Genomic DNA, 21,347 nt, shown 5'->3' with positions numbered 1-21,347 from the left:
ATCGTTATGTTTTGCGAAATAGCGATACGTTTTAGAATGTTTTCATAGAGATAATGTTGTCTGAAAGAAACAAACTGGTAAAAAAAAACCAAAAGAAATATATCAATCATTTTTTTTCACGTGCCAACCATGACTTCAGAGGACAGTGAAATCGGAGCATATACATATATACATGTACATGTACATCCATTGGGCTTTTAGATATAACTAAGCCTCTGCATTTAACCTTAGCAATTTATGTTTCCACACACTTCATAGGCCTTTTACAAAAAAAAGCAACACACAGACATCAGACAGACAGACAGACAGACAGACACCACACACCACAGACCAACATCAGGCGGACAGACATCAGACAGACATCAGACAGACAGCGAATGATCTTTTAATATAAGATATGAATAAAAATACTTTGATAAAATAATAAAGTTGATGACAAACATTATATAGACAAACGATTTCCGAAAAGAGGTATATATTTGGCCATTTCGTGGAGTTTTTACAACACAGTGCCAATAAGCATATTATAGAACTACACGTAGGCAACATGCCGTGATAGCGAGTACTATTTTAATTTTTAGACACTTTTTCCTGGTTGAATAAACTTTCCATTATGCACTGTGCTTGTCAATTGAATAGCGTGCTCAGTGACTATGACTATATAGTGACGTCACGTTTTTGTAATGTGTTGGAAAATGTCGAGCAATAGGTGGCGCAATTAACAACGTTCGCACGACGTAAACATGGGCACTCTGGAAAAAAAACAGCGCTCGTGATTAAAATGACACTCCTGATAAGGGGGCACTCATGAAAAAATATGTGGGGATACCCCCATTACCCCCCACCCCGGCAAGGTGGCTACGCCACAGCTATAAGTATCATATGCACTAACTAGCTATAACATGAATATTGAAGGAATCTTCCCATTACTGATAATGAAATGAAAAGACAAACTAGTGCAAAAAAAAAATCCTTTATAACAGTTATTATACATTTATCGGAATTTAATAATCAATCAAAATTGAATTCTCTATAAGGAGTTCTGTGTAAACATTCACTAGGAAATACTCACATTTTAAATGCTTTGAGAGAGGAAGAGGAATTTTAGAGTGTAGAATTATAACGCCTACATTTAGTTAATGAAGATGGTTCAAGTACGAAAACATATTTTAATACATCAAAATAATCTACGCGTTTTGGTAAGGCATATTTTAGACATCGAAAATCTGTATATAAAGTTCTTTAAATATAATATTTGCGTAAAAAACAAATTTGTTTATTTGTTAAAACGTTTACCGTAGAAATTCTTTGGAATAATTCCAGAAAGTTTTAATATATTTCTTGAGTATAAAAACACTTTTACAATACAAAAACACAAAAACAAACATGATCATCAAAACACCATCCGTCTGCACGACGATCCTATGCCAAAGCCATCGACATCAACTATTAAAGAAAAACCCGCAGAAAGCTGCCCGTTGTCTCATAAAAAAATAAACCTCAATTCTGCCGTATTGAATTAAATAAAGGCAGCTACAAACATATATAGTTCAGATAGGGAAAATTATACAACCCCTTCGTTATACAATGGTACAACCACCACCCTGTCTTCAAAAGGTCTTTGGTCTTGAGGGTGGTCATTTCTTTGGAATGTTTCACCCGAATCCCTCCGGACAAACCTGACCAGCGATGGAAAACATCAAAATGTATCATAGAGGTCCAATCATCGAATACCTGACGGGCATTGGAACTTATACAAAAGTATATATGTACCGATTTTTGTTCTACAGGTTTTCGTAGACAATGGACGAGTCCAAGTTAGCCTGGAATACATCGTAGCACATCGCATAGTGATCCTGCAAGACAATGGAAATATGGCGCCAATTAGAAAAGGTAAGACTGGAATTTGCTGCTAGTAAGGAGAATTACAAGCAATTGTGTGTTATCGCGTGCACCTACTGGACAAAGAAAGTATAAATGAATCAATTGAATCGAAACGGCAAATATTTACGCATGCATGTGCCTGAACAATTCATGAAAAAATACTCACTAGGGAGTACATCATACTGCGATGCACTACACGTAACCGCTGAACGGCTTGAAACACGTCAACAAGCTTTTCCTCTTGAAACTGTTCCATCATGGACATCAAGGTGCAGTAAACTGCCGTACGACCCAATCCATCACTTGAATGTAAATGATAAGGAACAAAATGTGAGCACAATCGTCTTATTGTGAAGTAATCAAATTGATGTTCGAAAACCACTTTTGAAGTCTTAGTAAGAAAATGTTCAAATTGATGAATACTTTGGACATAACTAGTACATATTCTTGCCACATTTCATAATAAAAACCTGGGAATTTAGCAAGTGACAAGATTTACAATATTTCTGAAAAGACATTAAAAATATTAAATTGATTATCATTTGACAAAAAAAACAATACCGACTTCAATGTACATCCATTTTAACATGCACTCATGCAGTGACACTGCGAGCTTTTGACGTAATCGCACGGATTCGAAGGTTTTATCAAAATAACTGACACCGAAAATTCAAAGAGGGCGGTCTTTAAAAGCCCACACAAAACACTATACATGCATCAAACAAATATTGGCTCAGTTGGCCAGAAAAAAATCCTTAAATTTGAGAATGCAGAATGACGCATCTTTCAGAAATTCTACTGTGAGAATACGGAAACTTGTATAGTGGCAATGTTATTGCACACGGCCCTCTTGTATTTGATTGCAACTTACATGCAGTGAACCACGATGGGTGGTCTTTCCTCGTGCCATTTTTGAGTCAGCTCCATAAGGGTGAGTATTCCTTGTCGAGAGCTGGGAACCTCCTGATCCGACGGCCAGTCTTGGATTTGGAACTGACAGACAGTCCGCGCAGGCTCAGACTGAAAGAGATGTACGTAATACCAGGATAGGATTGGAGCATATTCAACTTGAACGTGCAAAACAACAATCTATGATTTGATATCAATACTACCACGACTGAAAATGAGTCTAACAATTTCAAACAGAAGACTTGGGCTTGAGCTCTATAACCATTATCATGTGCAGACATTTGATTTTGTCCCATTCCAATCAATGTAAATCAAAGCGAGGTTGGAGGGAAAAATAGTCTGGTTCCTTTTTGCACAAAAACGTTATCATTCACTACCTATACTTGATACAGGGAACATGACTTAAATGGTGGAAGCAGGCCTATAAAACGCAATAATTATGTGGTCTGGGATGGAATTGTAGTGATTCACCATGCTCATCAGAAAACAAATCGGGCTTAATTTGATAGATTATGCGTTCCATGGGCTTTTGTCTACTTCCAAAATGCCCTCTTGAGATATAAGGCAGAAAAAAAGTAAATGTATTGCGTTTTTAATATCCAGTTGCAAACACATTAGACTAAACTTAAGATCGCAAGCATATCTTTCAAGTTTTGACTTACCTTTGCATTCTTGTTTATCAAACTGAACGTGTTGGCTGTGACACCCTTGTTCTTCGTTGTTTGTAATAGCTCTACAACCAGCGGTCCAAACTCGATAGGTCCCTCCTCTGGCCAGTAACGACACATGCTCTGCTCAGATTAAAAAATAGAGTGCTTAATTAGTATGTGTTTTAATTAATATCGGTGAATAGTAAGTGTATGTGAGTTATAACGCGTTATAGAATTGTATTGATACTACAAAGACTTGTTACCTGAAATGATGAGTGATTTGGTGGGCTTCAAAGTGTTCAGAACATCGGTTGCATTGAATTTAGGTATTAATTAAGACAAATTTCAGATGAACTCACCTTATCGTCTTCATCCAAAGGGTTCAGCATGACGATACAAGTCGCTTTCTGGTCGTACACCAGACGCCAAATGTCGGCAGTGGTGTTGGGCATCGGCATCTGGGTCGCGATATACCTGTCCTTCTTGCGATAGCCCTGCAAGGAAATCCAGTTCGTAAAACATCTATTTGCCTGACTTTTAGGTCCAAACATAAACTTCATCTCAACGGCTGAGAGGGCGGCCGTATGAACAGTTTGTATCCCCAAACCCTCTTTAAAAAAATACATTTTAAGCCCTATGTTATCGCAGCAGTCAATATCCTTTCTAATAAGCCTATTTTAAATACCAAAACAAAGTCAAGGTCCCTCTAACTAACTACTGAGGTTTCATTTTGGCGTATATGTAAAAAATTCTACTGACTATAATATGGTGTACTGGTAAGAGTAGTTCTTTCCTACCGGCACATAGCTTGCGTTGATGTAGTTGTTATCATCTTCTTTGGTATTGGTCATCAGGAACGGCCTCGCTCGATCAGCTGCAGAGTGTCAACAGGAATAACAATAGACGAGGCTTGTCTAAGGCTACCTGACGCTTTTTGAAGGATGCTTTTTATCAAACAAATATTCGCTTTCAGTTGTACAAGTACCAAGTAATTTTTATCAGTGGTAGATCTTTTTCCCCAAAACTGGCATACCCCAACAGCATGTCTATAGTGGAATACTTTCTTATTAATATTACTTCAAGCAAAGAGATTTAGATAAAGAAAACAATATAAATTAAAAGAAAACGAAGTTTGGCAGACTTGTCATGCCAAAATACAGTTTTTTTAAATGAAATTTTGAGAAAAAGTGTGCATAATCAAGTCACTTACCTGGAAAGAAATCGGGAAATCTGTTCTTTTCCACATTTTCAGGAAGCTTTCCGGCCTTGGCGCTCTCATTGCTACGACTTACTCGTAGTTTACTCAAGGCCTGGTGTGTAAAATGGCAAACACACAAGTCAATCTCACTGTGACAGAACTATTCCAATTTCATAGACATTGATCAAAATAAGATGAATGTCATCAGTCAGTGATTGACTACGGGCCCGTCTCAATTCATACAGGACGAGTTCCGGACAAATTGCGGACGGCTATAAGTTGCAGGATTCTAAACAACTTTCCCGCAATCTTCCCGCAATGAGGGACAAATACAGACTTTCTTCCACACAAAGTGAATGATGCTACCCCCAACTTGTCCGGAACTCGTCCCGGATATTAATGGAGGTAGGCCCTAAACGATGACCAACGTTTGTCGACGTGTCATCAAAGGCCGTGCGTATTGTGGTTGTAACTTTTGCGAAACATTACTTCATTTTGGGTGAGGCTTTCCGTGTGTACCAAGGTTTTACCATATCTAGTACTCTAAGATCTAGCACTTATGATCTTAAATCAATTGTGATTTCAGATCACAAAGTTACCTACATTGGCTGTGAGTTGCTTCTTACCTTGAATTGTTTCTCCATGCCAGTTTCCTGGGAACCAGGTTCCGTCTTTTTCAGAGCAGTCAGCTGTCGACGGAAGGTTGCCATATCGTGGGTAGTCTCGCCAGTCATAGAGGACGCAAGAAGGGCGTCGAAGAGAAATTTGTATTGCTCCTGGAACGGCAATCAAAATGTAGTATGAGCCATGAAGTATTATGGTAACCGATCTTTAAAGAAAAAGCCTCTTGTAAATTGCTATCAACGACTTCTTGGGTAACGGTTAATTGTTTCTGCTGACAAGGCATCTACTAGTCATTTGTATTATGCAGAACTTTGCATTTGTGTTTGGTACTTTAACCTTTCTGGAATTTGGGGGTTCGCATACACGAGGACTCACCGGAGTTTGTACCATCATGATGCGTTTTTGTCTCATGCGATGGATAAAGCCAAGAACATTGACTTGTCCTTCCTGTTTCATCTGTTCAAGCATGGACTCCAGGCAGATGTACGTCCCTGTGCGACCAACGCCGGCACTGAAAAAGAGAATGTAGAAAATAGATGTGCATGTAACATAGAGCTTTATTAAAGTAATTTAATATCTCTATGGCATGTACATCTATTTTGAGTACATAACAGTGGTTTTATTTCGACAAAGCGAGCTGGTCAAATGTAGTGGCATTTTCCATGTGATAAAATTGATGATAGTTGATATACGCAATGCTAGCATGACGACTTCTGGCATAAGAATTTGCTGAAGATAAATTATAGTCATGTCCATACCTGCAGTGTATGAGGGTTCGTCCCTCGTTGTGTTCAGCGTTCACCACTCGCATGAAGTTGAGCAACGGTGCGGGATATTCAGGGGGTTTCATGTCTGGCCAGGTGGTGTAGTGGAACTGCTTCACCATACGACAGTCATCTTCATTGTCGATCTGCACGAATTAATTGAAATATTGAATATCATTTCATTAACAGTGACATCAGTGATCTTTAATTGGACATAATGTATTACTGACAGTAATGATAATGTATTACTATTATGTAGACCATATTTTCTGACAGTAGGCCTAATACTTCATGTATTACTATACGTAGACCAATTATCTGTTTGTTGGTTACCTGATTTATTTGTAATTGGCGGATCGTGAAGTCCAGAAACACCTGTTCGTTGAGGATTGTCACTGTGATGTTAGCGAACGTAGTAGCTCCAGTATCCGGCCAATATTGTAAACACTTGACCTGTTTCAATAAAGTGTAATTTTGTTTTAAGCTTGAAAAAACAGTTAGTTAAAACAATTGAAAAGACATTGACTTCTCTGAAATGTGCATTACCTCGGTTTTACCCCATTAGAAAATCCTCCAAAAGTTATCTTTTTTATTTCAAATACAGTAGTAAGATTAACGACCTGTTTAAAAAGTTATTGTAGAAGTAATAGAGATGTTCACTAAATATCACCTTTCCATTTTCTACTGGATTCGTTAGCATGACAATCGTATCCACGTTCATCTGCCACACCATCCGCCAAATGTCTTTCAAGGACGCCTTATTCGGACCTATAGGAACAAAAATTGAATTTGAAAGTAATTTACCATTTTTTTTCTGTTAAAATAATGAATGTATTTGAAAGTTGCATGTATTTGAAAGTCATATGTTTGTCACGGCTAAGCTTAACCAATAACTGAGGAAACTGACCTTGGCTTGCGATGTACTTGTCCGTTTCTCCATATCCCTGCAAGATAAGAGCAATTAAATAAGATCATTGAGGTGCTGATACATACAAGGATTTGGAAGCTCGATGTTGCTCAGATATGAATATATACTATTTTGCTTAAACCTGATGGCACCAGTGCTGATGACACCAGTGCTATTAGGTTTGTCAGACAAGAGTAAGAGTGTCACAAAGTTAAGACAAGACACGGTGCATAAACGACTTACGTCTATGTAGCATGCATTTATGTAATCCGAATGAGGGTCGTCCTCTACAGGCATCAGCACAACACGTGAATGATCATCTGCGTGGAAAAAAAGGATAAATGTGTCTTTATTGTCGGCAATATTTCTATCCTTTACGTAACGTGATTAAACTACAAACAAATTACAATACTTCGAAGAGCAGAGTCGGCAAATGAAACTATAATCATGTAAGATGTGAATGAAGTATATATTTACAGGCGATGACGTTGGCGAACCGGTTCCTCTGTTTGTTTTCCGGCTTCCTCGCCACAGTCCACGGGTGTAGCTGACCATCTGGAAGCGTCTGTACATTGTTTGTATTCAAATGAATAAAAAAAAAACAAGTGTATCTCTATACACACTATAATAATGTATTACAACTCAGGGGAAAGAATTCCTTATTGTTTCTGTGTAACGCTAAAGAACACAATTGAAATTTTACACAAACTTTTGTAAAAATCAAAATGTATCTGCAGATATCCGTATATTGTTGTATAAGATTCTTCAATGTTTTTCTCTGGAAGGGGTTTCAGTAGGTCATATTTTTTACCTTATAGTCAGCTTTGAATCCCTTTTCTCCAGCGGATTCTTTTTCAGTAATGTAGTCCGCAAGCTCGTCAATGCGAACTGGCGGAGGCTCATTAAAAGGCTTGTGTTGTATTGGCGGCGTTTCTGGTTGCGTCGTTTTTGGTGGCGTCGATGATTCTGGTTGCGTCGTTTCTTGTTGCGTCGGTTGTGGTTGCACCTTTCGTGGTTGCGTCGTTTGTGATTGTGTTGCTTCTGGTGCAGGTGTAGGGGGACTACTTCGACGCAGGTCACCAAGATTCATGTATGTATTTGTTGCACTTCCAGCCACCTCATCTGAAAACCAGTATCGTCAGAAGTTCAAAATTATAGTACTTAGTATCATTTAATGAAAAGATGTAGGCCTAATTCGTCAAATGCTTGCTGAGAATACAAATTCAAATTCACCTTTTGGCAAAGAAAATGTGAACCGTTTAAAAACACGTATTGCACTAAGAACTTTACTAATTGAACTGTCTAAGGAAATGAACTGTGTAAGAGGAGCGGGATCATGCAGTAATAGAAGAACAAATGAGAAACTCTTTTTACAACAATTTTAGAGTAGCCTAGCTTTGACAAAAAGTGTACACAATTAAGCAAACATGTCAGGAAGTATTTTTCTTTTTTTATGTCAAGAAAAATCAGGAATGCTAAATACCTTGGATGACAACTCCAGTATTCCGTGCATGTTGGTGTTCTGCAGAGGGCGTTGTCACTCCGTTTTTCTTTGATGCATGTTTCGTCCGTTTGGTTCTTCTTCTGATAAAGATACACTAGAACAGTTCAGGGAATGCATTTGATAATCAAGCCTTGTAATGGGCTTTTCTGTCAGTAAAGATGAAGCAGCCAAAGACATGTTTGCATTGATAATTACCTTTTGTAGACAACTATGACGCCCCCAACAGCAATGACGAGAACCAAAACCATAACGACCAATCCTGCAGCCAGTCCTGCTGATGAGTTGGTTTCTTGGGACGAGACTGTGATAAACGAGTACCAATGAATGTAATCTTGCAGCAAACAGAACAAAATCCAACGGCATCAATTCACTTCAGCAGAGACAGTTGATGTCAATTTTAATTTGATACAACATTGTGCACATTCATGAGTGTTTTGATTGATAAAGGAGAATTCCTCTTTGCTAAAATAAGTTTGTAAAACTAGTCTTAAAGTTATATTGTAATTGAGGATAAATTAAGCTTTACGAAATAAGAAATTATTCGATGAAGCGATTATTCTATGTTTACCTGACACCGTGAGAGGCTCCGAAAATGTCACCGAGGCTTCCTGCAAGACAACAAATATGCTTCCATTTTTTGGTGGTAAAAACATTTACAAAAAAAATTGATCCAATGTTTAAACCCTGGGAATTTTGAAAACCACTGACTTATTTCCAGACAATCAATATAGTATTGTTTCGCACACTCGATGCAAAAGGTAGGTAATTTATCTAAAAATGTGTTAGACTGGTTTTCAGTAATCTGAAATGGACGCGGTCTCAATCCGTTCTCAGTGCGTCTCATTTATGATTTTTGGAACGGATTTTGAATTAAGGATTTCCAAATCGTTCATAAGTTGTATTGTATCCCTCATGTGATGGCAAGCTACTTATGAATCGCATTGTTGTGACATTTTGTTGCAACAAAACTCGGAGTCTTACCGTCCCGTTCCCCCGGCTGACCGAACCAACGCGAATGTCGTAAACTCTGTTTGCCTGCAATGGGGCATTGAAGTAACTCCCATAGACCTTGGAGTCACCAACCACGAATGTGTCAGACACCATGCTTTTAGAGATCTCAGCGGCGATGTAATCGTCAGGTGAATCCTCAAAATGTCTCCGCATCAAGGCGTCCCTTCTTGTCACTTTGACAGACTTTTTGACCTCAACAACGTAAGATCTGTTGAGGAAAATGAGCCGTTGTTGAGGATGAAGAGATTGAAGGCGTACTCGTTGTTGTCATTTATAGGCATGCTTATCTTAGGAGGTCGAGGAGGTTGTTTGTCACACTCACTCAATGTAGGTGTCACTTTGAGGCAGTACCGAGGCCAAACCGATCGTCACCGTGGTCTCTGTAACGTCGTCATCGTTCATGGTCGGGGTTGATGGCGCTGGAGGATCTGTGGATAAGATGAAATCTTGAGAACTAAAACATTTCTCTTAAGTGTGAGACAAAGAAAGAAAATCGTGGATGAGCCTGGTTTTAATTTTCATTTGCCTCTTTGCATACGATGAAATGACAGAATGTGATACCAAAATATATATTTGATAAAAAGCTTTTGTGATTAGTTTGCTTATGACCACCAGGCTGTCAATTTGAAAATACGAAATCTTATAAAGTACATAATAATAATACAAAAAAATAAGAATCGAGTGTTTGGGGTGGGGGAGTTAAAGTATAAAGCTCTCTATTGGGCCGCAGAATAACAATACTGTAAATCCTGATAAACGCCCTCTTTTGGCAGCTTAACCAACCTCTCGAGTCAAAAACCTGGATGCGATTCCAGCTTAAATCTTGTACTCCTTTCGGCACCACTTTATTAACTTCCAAATTCCCTCTAAACTAATATTTAAGTCATTGAACATAAGATTGTACAACGACCTTACCTCTTTGTGCTACAGTGTACGCCAACAGCACGGTTGGATTTCCTGTGAATCTTTGGTTCTTTGCTGAAACTTTGAGCTCATATTTTGTTCCCGGCTCGAGACCATCTCTTGTGAAAGGTGCACTATCCGCTTCAGTTTGGATGTAGGCATCCTCCGCAGTAAAACCCGCTTGATATGGTTTCTCCAATGTCTTATACTCCACCTTTTAAAATAAATCACAATTTGCTTTCATGAATTTGTTGTGTTGATGAAAAACTCACAAAATCTTTTTCACACACTTCGAGAAAGCTTTTGAAGTATGCCATCTTACCCAATTTTCACAGACATCTATTTTGAGTGGCAATTGAATAAATATTCTTTTAAACTTCAGATTTGTACTGTTTGAGTGGCCTCTCTTTGTCAAAAGCATGTCTGTTGTGTTGACCTCGCCGAATCGTACTTCAGTCTCGTGAAAATCCATGATCTTTTAGAGACTTTCAAAAGGCTTGAATTGTTGCCAGAAAGGTGTGCGCTATTTGGGTATATGATTGACATGCATTTGTCTGGATAGACAATGCGTGTCCTGTTGACATGCACCTGTTTCATCTGAAGTGACCAATCCCTGATAAGGTTACATTATCTGTATACAGGTGCACTATTTTGATACAGTTGACGACGGGAGGAACACTTTTTAATCAAAGTTTGGCATGATGCGCATTTTGTGATTTGTTATTGTGTTATTGGATAGTGTGTTTGTTTTACGTACGACATATGTGACGCTCGGCCCATTGAGGTTAAGTGGTGGATCCCAGTCCATGGTGAGTGATACTTCAGTTGCATCTGACAAGCGGAGATTGCGAATAAGTCCAGGAACTGTGAAAACAATCAAAGCAGTGGTAAGAGAACACCTCATAAGAAGAACTCTCAAAAATACAGACAAGAGTAAGTTGATGATTAATTGTCACTGTGGTGTGAAATTAGAGGTAGGTACTTCATTATAGAATCTTCAAAGACTCAAGTAGACCGAACTGAAGTTATACTGTGTTAACAGTTAACTCTTTTCCATGAACTTTATTCATTTGCAGTATTGTGTTTGCTGATTGGATGTTATAAAAATGCACATTTCTGCGCAGTAGTGTTTATGAGAACTATTCACAGGTTTGCACTTTGCTGGCAACTTTGTAAGTTTCAGATTTCATTTTCTGTATCTTCTGTAGATGAATTGCTCTTAAGGATTGATCCCACTTGCACTCTTAAACCATATTTGTTTTAGGGTAATATTCAGGTTTGCTGTTCTACTTTCTAAGCTCAAATGTCAAATGTTCAATGTTAAGTCTTCCCTACCTCCTACTACGGTCGCAGTGATAACGGCACTCCACGGGCCTGCGCCTACGGACGTCTTAGCTCGCACCTGCAAGAAAGAAAAACAATCCATTAAAAAAGACAAAAAAATTGCAAAACATAGGTCAAACATGCAGGTCTACAGAGTATTTCTTTCAAACTCCACAACTTTACCTATAATAAGACTAAAAGTAGTATCCCTATTGAGTATATGGACAGTTGATTTTAGTTCAATAGCAAATCGAATACCATTAGGCTTTGTTTTATTATGAACGACTTGAAGCCTTTTTGCTTCAATTCTTTAATTACAGATTATAAAAAGTAGTCTAAATGAAATCGTCATCTAATTTAATTTGAGTAAACTAAGTAAATTACCAAGTAACTTACCTCTATTGAGTAAGTAACATTAAAATCAAGGTTGATTATCTGATACAATAACTGGGCTGTTCCAATATCATCCTGTTGTACTCGCGTGGACATATTCCCAGTTGTCCAGTAGGCGATGTCATAGTTGGTGATGTTCCCATGTGGAGGGGCAGGCGCCGTCCATTCCACCGTGAAGGAATCGGCGTCAGCGCTACGAATGGCGACATTTAAAGGAGCCGTGGGCTCTGCAAAAATTTCAATAAAATAAAAAAATATATACATTGTAATATTTTAAAGCGCTTTTCATCGTATCAACAATCTCAAATCGCTTTACAATTTATTAGTCCCCGTTCAACAGGCCGGGAGACCACGCGGCAGCCAATATCGGAGCACATTCGGTCCTTTACCCTCACAGGTACCCATACATACTCCTGGGTGAAGAGAGGCAATTGTAGTTAAATGTCTTCCCCAAGGGCACAAACACCATGCTCCTGGCAGGGTTCGAACCCACGCACCATTGCACACGAGTCAAACACGGTAAACCCCTGGACAATGGCATCAAACATAATTGTAAAGATTACAAGCAACTATTTCAAACGACTATAATTATTTGGTGGGAGTTTAATATTAAGAAGCAAGTGTTTTAAAGACAGTGTCGACATTTTAATATCCCCGAATCCATCAAAATCCACATGAAGGTCTTGGCAGTATTAATTATCACAGTTTCTGATTGTGGGGACAAAGACTTTGGTTTTACATTTCACATGCCCATACTCAATATTCAGTGCAAAGAATGTTTCGTTGGATAACAGCACTGATTCGAATTTAGGTTGATCCACGGAGATCCATTGCAGAAAATACCACCAGGAATTTCAGGATAAATCATTCAAAAAGAGCTCACTCTGATTAGAGCACAACACAGTCGTCATGAACATTTCACGTGCAGACACTAAAAAGTCTCTGAGGGACGCATATGGAATTAAAAATGGAGATTTTTGATCACAACTTTACATGAAATCCTTATAAACAAACTGACCTGCCTCCAATGTCCTTATTGTAATACTTCCACTGAAAGGTCCAAATCCGGTGCTGGTTGTGGCGGCAACTTGAAAGCCATACTCGGTGTACGGTATCAAGTCATCGACGGTAACAGCCGTCTGGGTAGTGTTAGTCTGTCGCAGCGTGGCACCTGAACTCACGTGGGTGAGTTTGTACAGGTATCCGGTGATGGTGCCACCTTGGAACCCGCAAGGTGGCCGACTCCAGGAAACAGTCAGGTTGCGTTGGCTGACCGAGGTTGGTGTCACTTCATCTGACGAAGCCTCCCGTCCTGGAAGTAAAACAGGAAAGACGGAGTTACACATCAGATTAGGTTACATTGGAAGATTACAAAACGCTTGTGTACATCGTACACATTCATCGGGCTTATACAATAGTAAACAACGGGGTAGGTAACTATTACATTGGATAATACGAAATTCGGATACAACGAACAGTTTACTAACGGGAGTCGACTGTACAAGGCTTGTAAAGCAGTCCATATTATGTTAAGCCAATTGATACGAGCCGACCTAAATCCCCTATTAGGTCAAGAAGGGAACAGCATTATTTCTTACTTGAACATTGGCAGTTGATTCCGAAGAATGAAGAGGCACAAACGCCATTGCTGCACTCGCCTGTATCCTTACTGCAGGTTTCTCCTAGTGCGCAGTGACATGTCTGCTTACAGTCAGCTCCATACATGCCCTCCTCACATTCTGTGAAATAAAAGTTCATCAAAGTCATGTAACTCAAAGAAAACTTCGAACGATCGTTAACAGGTGTATTCAATCATAATGATGTGCTTATTTAATGTGCCCTGAATTTCGAAAACTGAATTTGATCTTGTCTTTTATACAAACGTCAAATTCTGTACGAATTTCCAAGACGCGCATGGGTTCTAACACAAACATTCAAATATTATAAGCTCCGACTTTAATTGTAAGTTCTAGTAAACTCTCACCCTGCATGCAGTCTAGTCCAGTGAATCCTGCAGCACACGAGCACCCGTAAGGATCAGGAAGACAAAACAAACGTCCCCGGCAAGCATCGTCGTGTGGATCGGTGGTATTGGAGCATCTATGCCGAGCGTTTTGACCAAACACATTTCGGCCATGAACTGTACCAACAAACAGTTTGAGTATAAAAACCCATGGTTAGTTAGCGTAATTATTCATGACGTAATGGCTAAGTAAATATAATAAAAATGGCTGATTAGGATACATGTGTTCTGCTCAGCCCATGACCCATATTTGGATGAGGATCAATTGAAGATTTCCAGATCACTGCTTGTAACCAATAATTCTTGCATGTCAATTCTTGCCTTAGATCCATACACCTAGCTTCAATAGTGCCGTTTTAATTGTCAGAAACTATGTACCTTGTTCACAATGTTTGCCACTGAAACCCGGAGCACAGACACAGGATCCGGCGCTGGCATCACACACTCCTCCATTGTAGCATCGACGACAGGTGTTCGTGCAAGACGGAGGTCCCCACGTTCCGTCGGAACAACCTGATTTGAGAAAATAAAATTTATCAGAAGTGCTTTCAGGAAATAAGAGATATTAGAAATTGGGTTTGGATACATTTTGGATTGTAGTGTGGATGTCAACTATGACAATGACCCAACAATGTCTTGAATCTTTTAGATATGTTGAATAAATTGCGAAAAATCTTGGGAGAAGGAAAACCCACACGGGGATACCCTACTCAGGAACATCTTTAAAAAAAACTGTAAAATTATTGGAATAATTTCAAAGCGATGTAATTGTGCACAAACCTCGCACAATGAGCCTCGTGATGCCATGCAGTTGCTGATCCTCCTGGTCAGATGCGAAGCAGCTGTAGACTCCTCCATCACTCACAGCAACAACATCAATAGACACACTGAGCTGGTCATTCCAAGATGTCATGACGTCACCTTCATCATGCCGCCATCTGTAGTTGGTGTTTGGTGCATTTACATTTCGCATCTCAAGTTGAACCGAGTCTCCGACACTTGCAGTGTGCGTGCGTTGAACGGGACGTAAATGAATGCTTCCATCTAAAACAGCAAGGAACCAAATAATGAAAAAGGAAGTTTGTTTTCAAATGTGGAAACAGACCTTCAAATCTTCATGGTACCCATTTCCACCATTTTTAATTGGTAATGCCGGAACCTGTAAAACATTTAATGTTACCCCAAACGTATGAATGTTGTTTCTGACATTTGTTTACACTTGTAGTTGTAAAGTGCAGTAAATCGTAGAATCCCTGATGTTGATGGATGTTGTGAATGACGCACGTCTTTGGTCTTTCCAGTCTGTGGAAACTTATACATGTATGCGACACATTGAGACTACTTCAAAGATGAAGAAAACGTGAGAGAGCGTTCACATTGTCTTGAACACTGCAACATCAAGGAGGACCAGTTTAGACGCAACTTAGACTCTTACCATCTTTAGGAAAAAGAATTATTTGGATCCTTGTCATGGTGCTCCTTCTAGTTGCTTCCAAGTAGAAGACACCGACCCTGTTCCTCCCATCCTCAGCAGGCAGTCGAAGCGATCTGGCTGCACATCCTAATGATGGCTCGTCTTCTTCGCTTGCTCCTGGAGGAAGTCCAACCGTCCCACCTGTTGCCAGCTGACGGCCAAATGTGACACCAGCAGGTATGTCATTGGGACCTTTGTATGCTGTCAGGACGACATCGTTGCCTCCAGTCGAGTTGACGAGAGCAGGATTAGCGACGAAAGTAAAGTCCGCTATGAGAGAAAACGAGCAGTTTGACGTTAGTTTGTATTATTGTTGGCTTTTCGCACAATGTTCAGGTTCAAATCAGAATAAATTGAATGATGAAAGTGCAGCCTTGGTTGTTGAAAATACTACAATTTGTCGATAGACCTAACTGAGTGCATGTTTATCACTTGGATGATGAAGAGGACATCGAGGAGCTTGGAATAATGAGAGATGGGAAGGTGAGTAAGACTTCAAGGTTTACCTGCTGGCAGGTCGCACGGCAGCACAAATATTTCGCACACCGGGAGGTACGTCGTTGTTGGAATATCGACGCTGACGTATCGAGCAGTCAGTCCATCAGGTGGATTGCAGTCAAACTCCATCCAGTTATTGGCTACAGCTTGGTATCTGGTAAGTGGACTTCCACACATTGGGTTATCGGTGGGCACACTGCTCAGACCTGCACGGACAACGGCGCCTTCGAAGCGATACCTCCCGCTTACTTTTGTGGTAGAAGAGGATAACATTGAAGTTGGCATCAACTAATTTTTTAATTGTCTGTGCTTCTAGGAAAAATGCGATTGACTCGACCTTACGAAAGAAAAGAACCGTCTTATGTTGAGGTAACAAGTTTGTCTAAGGGCAACAGATTTTTAAAGTTGCAAACCTGTCTGACAGTGGTACCTTAGGTAGACACTTCCTGGTAAATTAATTCCCATCAGGGAGACATCGGTCAATAGGGAGACATTTTGGAGTCTTCCTCGTGCTTTAAATAACGTTTCTTGAAGAAATGGTAATGTATCAAGTTGCTTAAAAAGATTCCTTAATAAGGTCGAGAAAAGATTAATCAAAACGTTTGGGAGGGGTATTACAAATGCGATTGTTTTTTATTGGTGCACAAAACCCAAGGTCATGTCATCTTAAACGAAAAGCAAATTGAACAAATCTGAGACAAAATGTGGCTTTTCCTTCTTCGAGAATTAAAGGACTAAATGTATTCTTAGGAAATCAGCTTACGGTATATTGCGTCTCTGCTCTTCAAGACGATTTTCTGAACACACTGCTCGGTCGTCAGGTCAATTTTCCACCACGGGCCTTGTTCATTACCTGAAAAAAAACCCAAACACAAACAAGAATGGAGGTTATGCCTTTCATTATTTATTTGCGACATAAAAATGTATGCATTTTTTTCGCGGCTTTGATGATCATCATTCAAGCTTGCAGGAAAGCTAGCTCATGTAAGACAACACAATGCGTTCCAATATTCTACGAAATCCTACATCAGAAAGGCATGTTCGGTTCAGTAAACACTTTTTAATCTAGTCTCAGTATTTTAACAGCGTAAGAGCGTCCAACTAAGCAAACTTGAGTGTTTAAGTGAAATACATTCATCATAAATTATACAGGTTGATTCGCTCTTAATAAATTTTCAACATTTGAGTTACGTTGTATTTCTTTTTATCAATTAATCAATCATTCGGTTTGAGGCTTACCTGTCTGACTGCAAGAAGGGTTGTCGTATTGAGTTTGGAATACTCTGTCTACAGCACGATCGGCAGCCCATGGATCACCGCCTGTGTAGCTGAAAGCGGAACTTTGAGACGCTAAAGCTCCATTCACGGGAATGGCTTCAGTAATTAACAAAAAAATAGAATACAATAAGAAAAGCATACACATCATATATAACGAGTTATATATCGCATTTCTCCATAAAAAAAAATAAAAAGGCGTTTTAAACACAATTTTTTAAGGGTTAAATGAATATAACTTGTTTCTATCACAACGGCAACAATTCTCACAATCGTTATCAGGAAAATAGATAAATTCAACGTTATTTTATTAGTAATTTAGTTTGAAAACCCCATAACTTTTAATGTCCACACCAAAAAGCTTTGTAAACAATCTTACACAAACATAATGTTTTGCTCTGAAAATTATTACATTTTAAAATTACTACTGAAATCACTTGATTACTGTAGGTGGGAAGGTGTATACATGTACATAAATTATTTACATTCCCGAACGCAAACCCAATTATAACTTCACAAAATTCACCTGTTGACGCGAGCGCTTCTGCATCGATAAACTCTTCCACCATGACTTCCCCCATATGCAGGTATCTATTGCTTCCGGGAAGATCCACGCTCACGTAGCGGGCACTGACCAGCGGGTCAGCTACCACAGTGGTGACTCGTATGCCGCCGTCGGTTTCGCTGTAATCGACAGTTCCTATCAGCCTGTTCGACACACGATCGACATTTAATCCAGCACGCACTAAAGCGCCGTCTAAGCGAATATCTGGAATAGAGAGGGAGAAACAAAAAAACACAAATTATTTAGAAAATGAATAATTTTCTAGGGATGGAAGGTTTGATTCTCACTATCCTAATATTTTTTTTCTGCAAATGGAAAATGATGAATCCTCGCAATAATACAACCAGCCCCCCCCCTAAAAACCCCACTTTCAACAAAAAACCCACACTAGAAAATGAACAGATAATTAACGTTGTAAATCCATTTGACTTCTTCAAACAAAGCGAAAACAGTCTTAAAATTTTAACACATTTTACTTGGTAATTCACGCAAACGTAATAAACATACAGGAAATGTGTTCAACATAATTTAAATATTAAATTAAACAGGTTTTTTTTTATACATTCGTCACTTTTACTGCTGACTTTTGACCAAAAAAAACCAATACGAACGGAGAAGACAAATCAAGACAATGAAAAGACGGTGGCGATTAAAGTATTTTTGGTCCACTCTTAGATCTGATTTGAATGTAATTTTCAAAACCTTACAAAAGACTGAAACCATTCATTTCATTGTCATTAATCTTACCATGTTGGTCCATTCTGTTGACGATGGTTATTTTCCTCAAGCAGTAGACAGCCTCCAGGTCCAATCGCCACCAAGGTTCGAACCTCTGAGAAGCATACCAAAATGCTGCACACAAGAAAAAGGAAAGTTTCACATTTTTCCCCTAAAAATAATGTGGTGCGTTTTGTAATTTAACAAATATGACTTAAAGTTAAGATTTACGGACGCACCATGTGACAAATTTCTTTCGTGAGTTAGTGTGGTTCTGAAAATGACCGTGGGGAAAATCAACGTTTAAGTTTGTGAGGATGTGAAAAGATCCATGAGGAAACTCAACGTTTAAATTTGTGAGGATGTGAAAATAACCATGAGGAAACTCAACGTTTAAGTTTGTGAGGTTCTGTAAAGGACCGTGGGGAAAGTCAACGTTTAAGTTTGTGAGGTTCTGAAAACAACCGTAGGGAAAGTCAACGTTTAATTTGTGAGGTTCTGAAAAGAACCGTGGGGAAACTCAACGTTTAAGTTTGTGAGGTTCTGTAAAGGACCGTGGGGAAACTCAACGTTTAAGTTTGTGAGGATGTGAAATTAACCATGAGGAAACTCAACGTTTAAGTTTGTGAGGTTCTGAAAAGAACCGTAGGGAAACTCAACGTTTAATTTGTAAGGTTCTAAAAAGAACCGTGGGGAAACTCAACGTTTAGGTTTTTGAGGTTCTGAAAAGAACCGTGGGCAAACTCAATGTTTAAGTTTTTGAGGTTCTGAAAAGAACCGTAGGGAAACTCAACGTTTGTGAGGTTCTGTAAAGGACCGTGGGGAAAGTCAACGTTTAAGTTTGTGGGGTTCTGAAAACAACCGTAGGGAAAGTCAACGTTTAATTTGTGAGGTTCTGAAAAGAACCGTAGGAAAACTCAACGTTTAACTTTTTGAGTTTCTGAAAAGAACCATGTAAATCTTATCGAACTGCGACTTTGTCAGCAATACGTTTATTGTGCCGGTATATAGTATATATTTATTAATATTTTTTTTTAATATCTCTGGTATAAGGCTGTATCATACATGATTGTTTACGAAGGAAAACAAATGAAATGCTTTTTTATTGATGCGTCAATTAAAAAAAACCTTTTGTAACCTTCAATATTATTGTCTTTTTAATACCATTAATGCTCTAGCGATGGATAACTCTGATAACTTCCAAGTTATGATAACTTCCACCATTAGAATGACACGGACATAATAGGCCTACAAGAGTTTACAAACATTATCAGGTAAAAGGTACAGCTATCAGTTACAAATTTCAGCCATCTTTACCAGTATGCGTAATGGTATTAATGTCTCCATCCACGGCCTTCTCTGGACCAAATTCAGCCCCGGAGCTGGAACTTTGTTGTGTCGGCTTGGAAATGATGTCGAGGGACGCGCCTGTATTCACACCAAAAGAAAATGTGAAATCGTTTCCAGGAATTTGTGAAATCGTTTGATTAAAGTTACCAAGTGACTGGGGGACCAGGGACAAAACCACGAGGAGTGGACGCTGATACTAGGAAGAATGCCTGTGCACGTTTGGTTTGTCACCCATGTATGCTAACAAATAGTGCACATACGAACAAAATTGTCTGTTTTAAATCACTTCAAAAAGACACGAATCTTTGAGACAATAATAACACCCGCCATAATACTCCAAAACACACCGATATAGTTATTGTTTAGGACGATTTTGTTTGGGGAACGTATGTAGTCCTTACGACCCATCACAGCTTGTATTGTTACTGTGAAGTCGGCAGTGGACGATTATACATGCACATTGATTGTGTGTACTTTTAAATCTTACACGAGTGAAAATATAATATATATATGTGCATGAAATTTCCCACAGTGACTGTAGAAACCAGAAAGGATTGACAACTTTCACTTACCATAATTCGGAAAGGACACGAAGATCATAATCATCCAAAAACCACAGCGATCCAAATGCGACTCGTGAGACGCCATGATTTTTCTTCAGATGAGGAAGTAAACTCGCGAAAAAAAACCCTGCTGTGTAAGACCACTCGAGTTCTGGTCAGTGCAGTCGAGCCAGCACGACCGGACAATGCCTGGCTAAGCTGGCCACAATTCAGCGGACCTTCTATTCAAAGCGGCTTTTGTGTCAATTGTCCAAGCGGGAAATCCCGGGATGACTACCCGGCTGCCCCGTGATACGTGGAAAGTACACGGATGAATGAGATCCACACAGTCAAACAGACACTTGCTGTTACTTCCTGGTGGACAGCCGTGTCCTGTCCGGCGGTGATATCACGTACCTGTGACCTTCTAGCGAAAACAGACAATCGGTGTTGTTAGCCATCTTTTCTCCATCAATCCAGCTAAAACTCTCAAAATTATAACTCATGTATGCTTATTCTCAATAAGAACCAACATCACATTACGTTTAGATTGAGAATACCGAGAGAAAGTAAGATTTGAGGCTTTGCATGGTGCAGATACTAATGAATGATTTGCGGAAACACCGGCATGTGGGAATCGATTTCCATTTTGGTGCCCTTACTTTCTTAGAGTTTAGGCACTCTCATGAAGACGGTCAGAGCATACTGGCCGGAACGTCGAGTTTATACCTCTGGTTCTTTTCAGATTCATTCTCCTAGTTTGAGAAACTATTCACCCCACATGGTGTTTCCGCAAACTCGAGTAAAACTCGATTTTATTTCTCCATGGAATG

The 21,347-nt window shown here is 39.2% G+C and overlaps 1 protein-coding gene across 2 annotated transcripts; it reads right to left on the bottom strand.

Annotated features, from left to right (window-relative positions):
* Nucleotides 1–985: 985 nt before the first annotated feature.
* Nucleotides 986–21,153, bottom strand: LOC119722475 (receptor-type tyrosine-protein phosphatase mu-like). Of its 2 annotated transcripts, XM_038192608.1 has the most exons (38): nt 20,545–21,151; nt 19,940–20,050; nt 18,653–18,757; nt 17,867–18,109; nt 17,305–17,439; nt 16,829–16,918; nt 16,074–16,313; nt 15,529–15,837; nt 14,874–15,137; nt 14,472–14,606; nt 14,055–14,210; nt 13,669–13,809; nt 13,089–13,382; nt 12,074–12,297; nt 11,690–11,756; nt 11,112–11,218; nt 10,367–10,568; nt 9,774–9,879; nt 9,422–9,659; nt 9,009–9,048; nt 8,636–8,741; nt 8,420–8,520; nt 7,748–8,058; nt 7,414–7,501; nt 7,180–7,256; nt 6,937–6,973; nt 6,700–6,797; nt 6,363–6,482; nt 6,024–6,175; nt 5,641–5,776; nt 5,268–5,417; nt 4,654–4,753; nt 4,241–4,317; nt 3,803–3,937; nt 3,456–3,584; nt 2,756–2,904; nt 2,051–2,186; nt 986–1,856 (listed from the first exon to the last, which is right to left on the bottom strand). In XM_038192608.1, the coding sequence occupies exons 1-38, from the start codon at nt 20,618–20,620 to the stop codon at nt 1,785–1,787; spliced, it is 5,457 nt and encodes a 1,818-aa protein (XP_038048536.1). In that variant the 5' UTR covers nt 20,621–21,151; the 3' UTR covers nt 986–1,784. The 2 variants fall into 2 exon arrangements, with proteins under 2 accessions (XP_038048536.1, XP_038048537.1); XM_038192609.1 differs by lacking the exons at nt 986–1,856; nt 2,051–2,186; nt 2,756–2,904; nt 3,456–3,584 and having other exon boundaries at nt 3,862–3,937; nt 4,203–4,317; nt 20,545–21,153.
* Between the last annotated feature and the right edge of the window lie 194 nt (nt 21,154–21,347).

This window comes from Patiria miniata, unplaced genomic scaffold, assembly GCF_015706575.1.
Source record: "Patiria miniata isolate m_02_andy unplaced genomic scaffold, ASM1570657v1 HiC_scaffold_15, whole genome shotgun sequence".
Classification (NCBI taxonomy): domain Eukaryota; kingdom Metazoa; phylum Echinodermata; class Asteroidea; order Valvatida; family Asterinidae; genus Patiria; species Patiria miniata.
This window is presented reverse-complemented; position numbering and strand designations above follow the sequence as displayed.

Bases quoted from the DNA above. Each gene is read 5' to 3' on its own strand.
- LOC119722475 (XM_038192608.1), bottom strand. From the start codon at position 20,620: ATGGCGTCTCACGAGTCGCATTTGGATCGCTGTGGTTTTTGGATGATT. The intron at 9,880-10,366 runs GTAAGGTCGTTG...TCTTATCCACAG, and splicing joins GTACACTGTAGCACAAAGAG to ATCCTCCAGCGCCATCAACC. The intron at 1,857-2,050 runs GTGAGTATTTTT...ATTGTCTTGCAG, and splicing joins GCAGTATGATGTACTCCCTA to GATCACTATGCGATGTGCTA.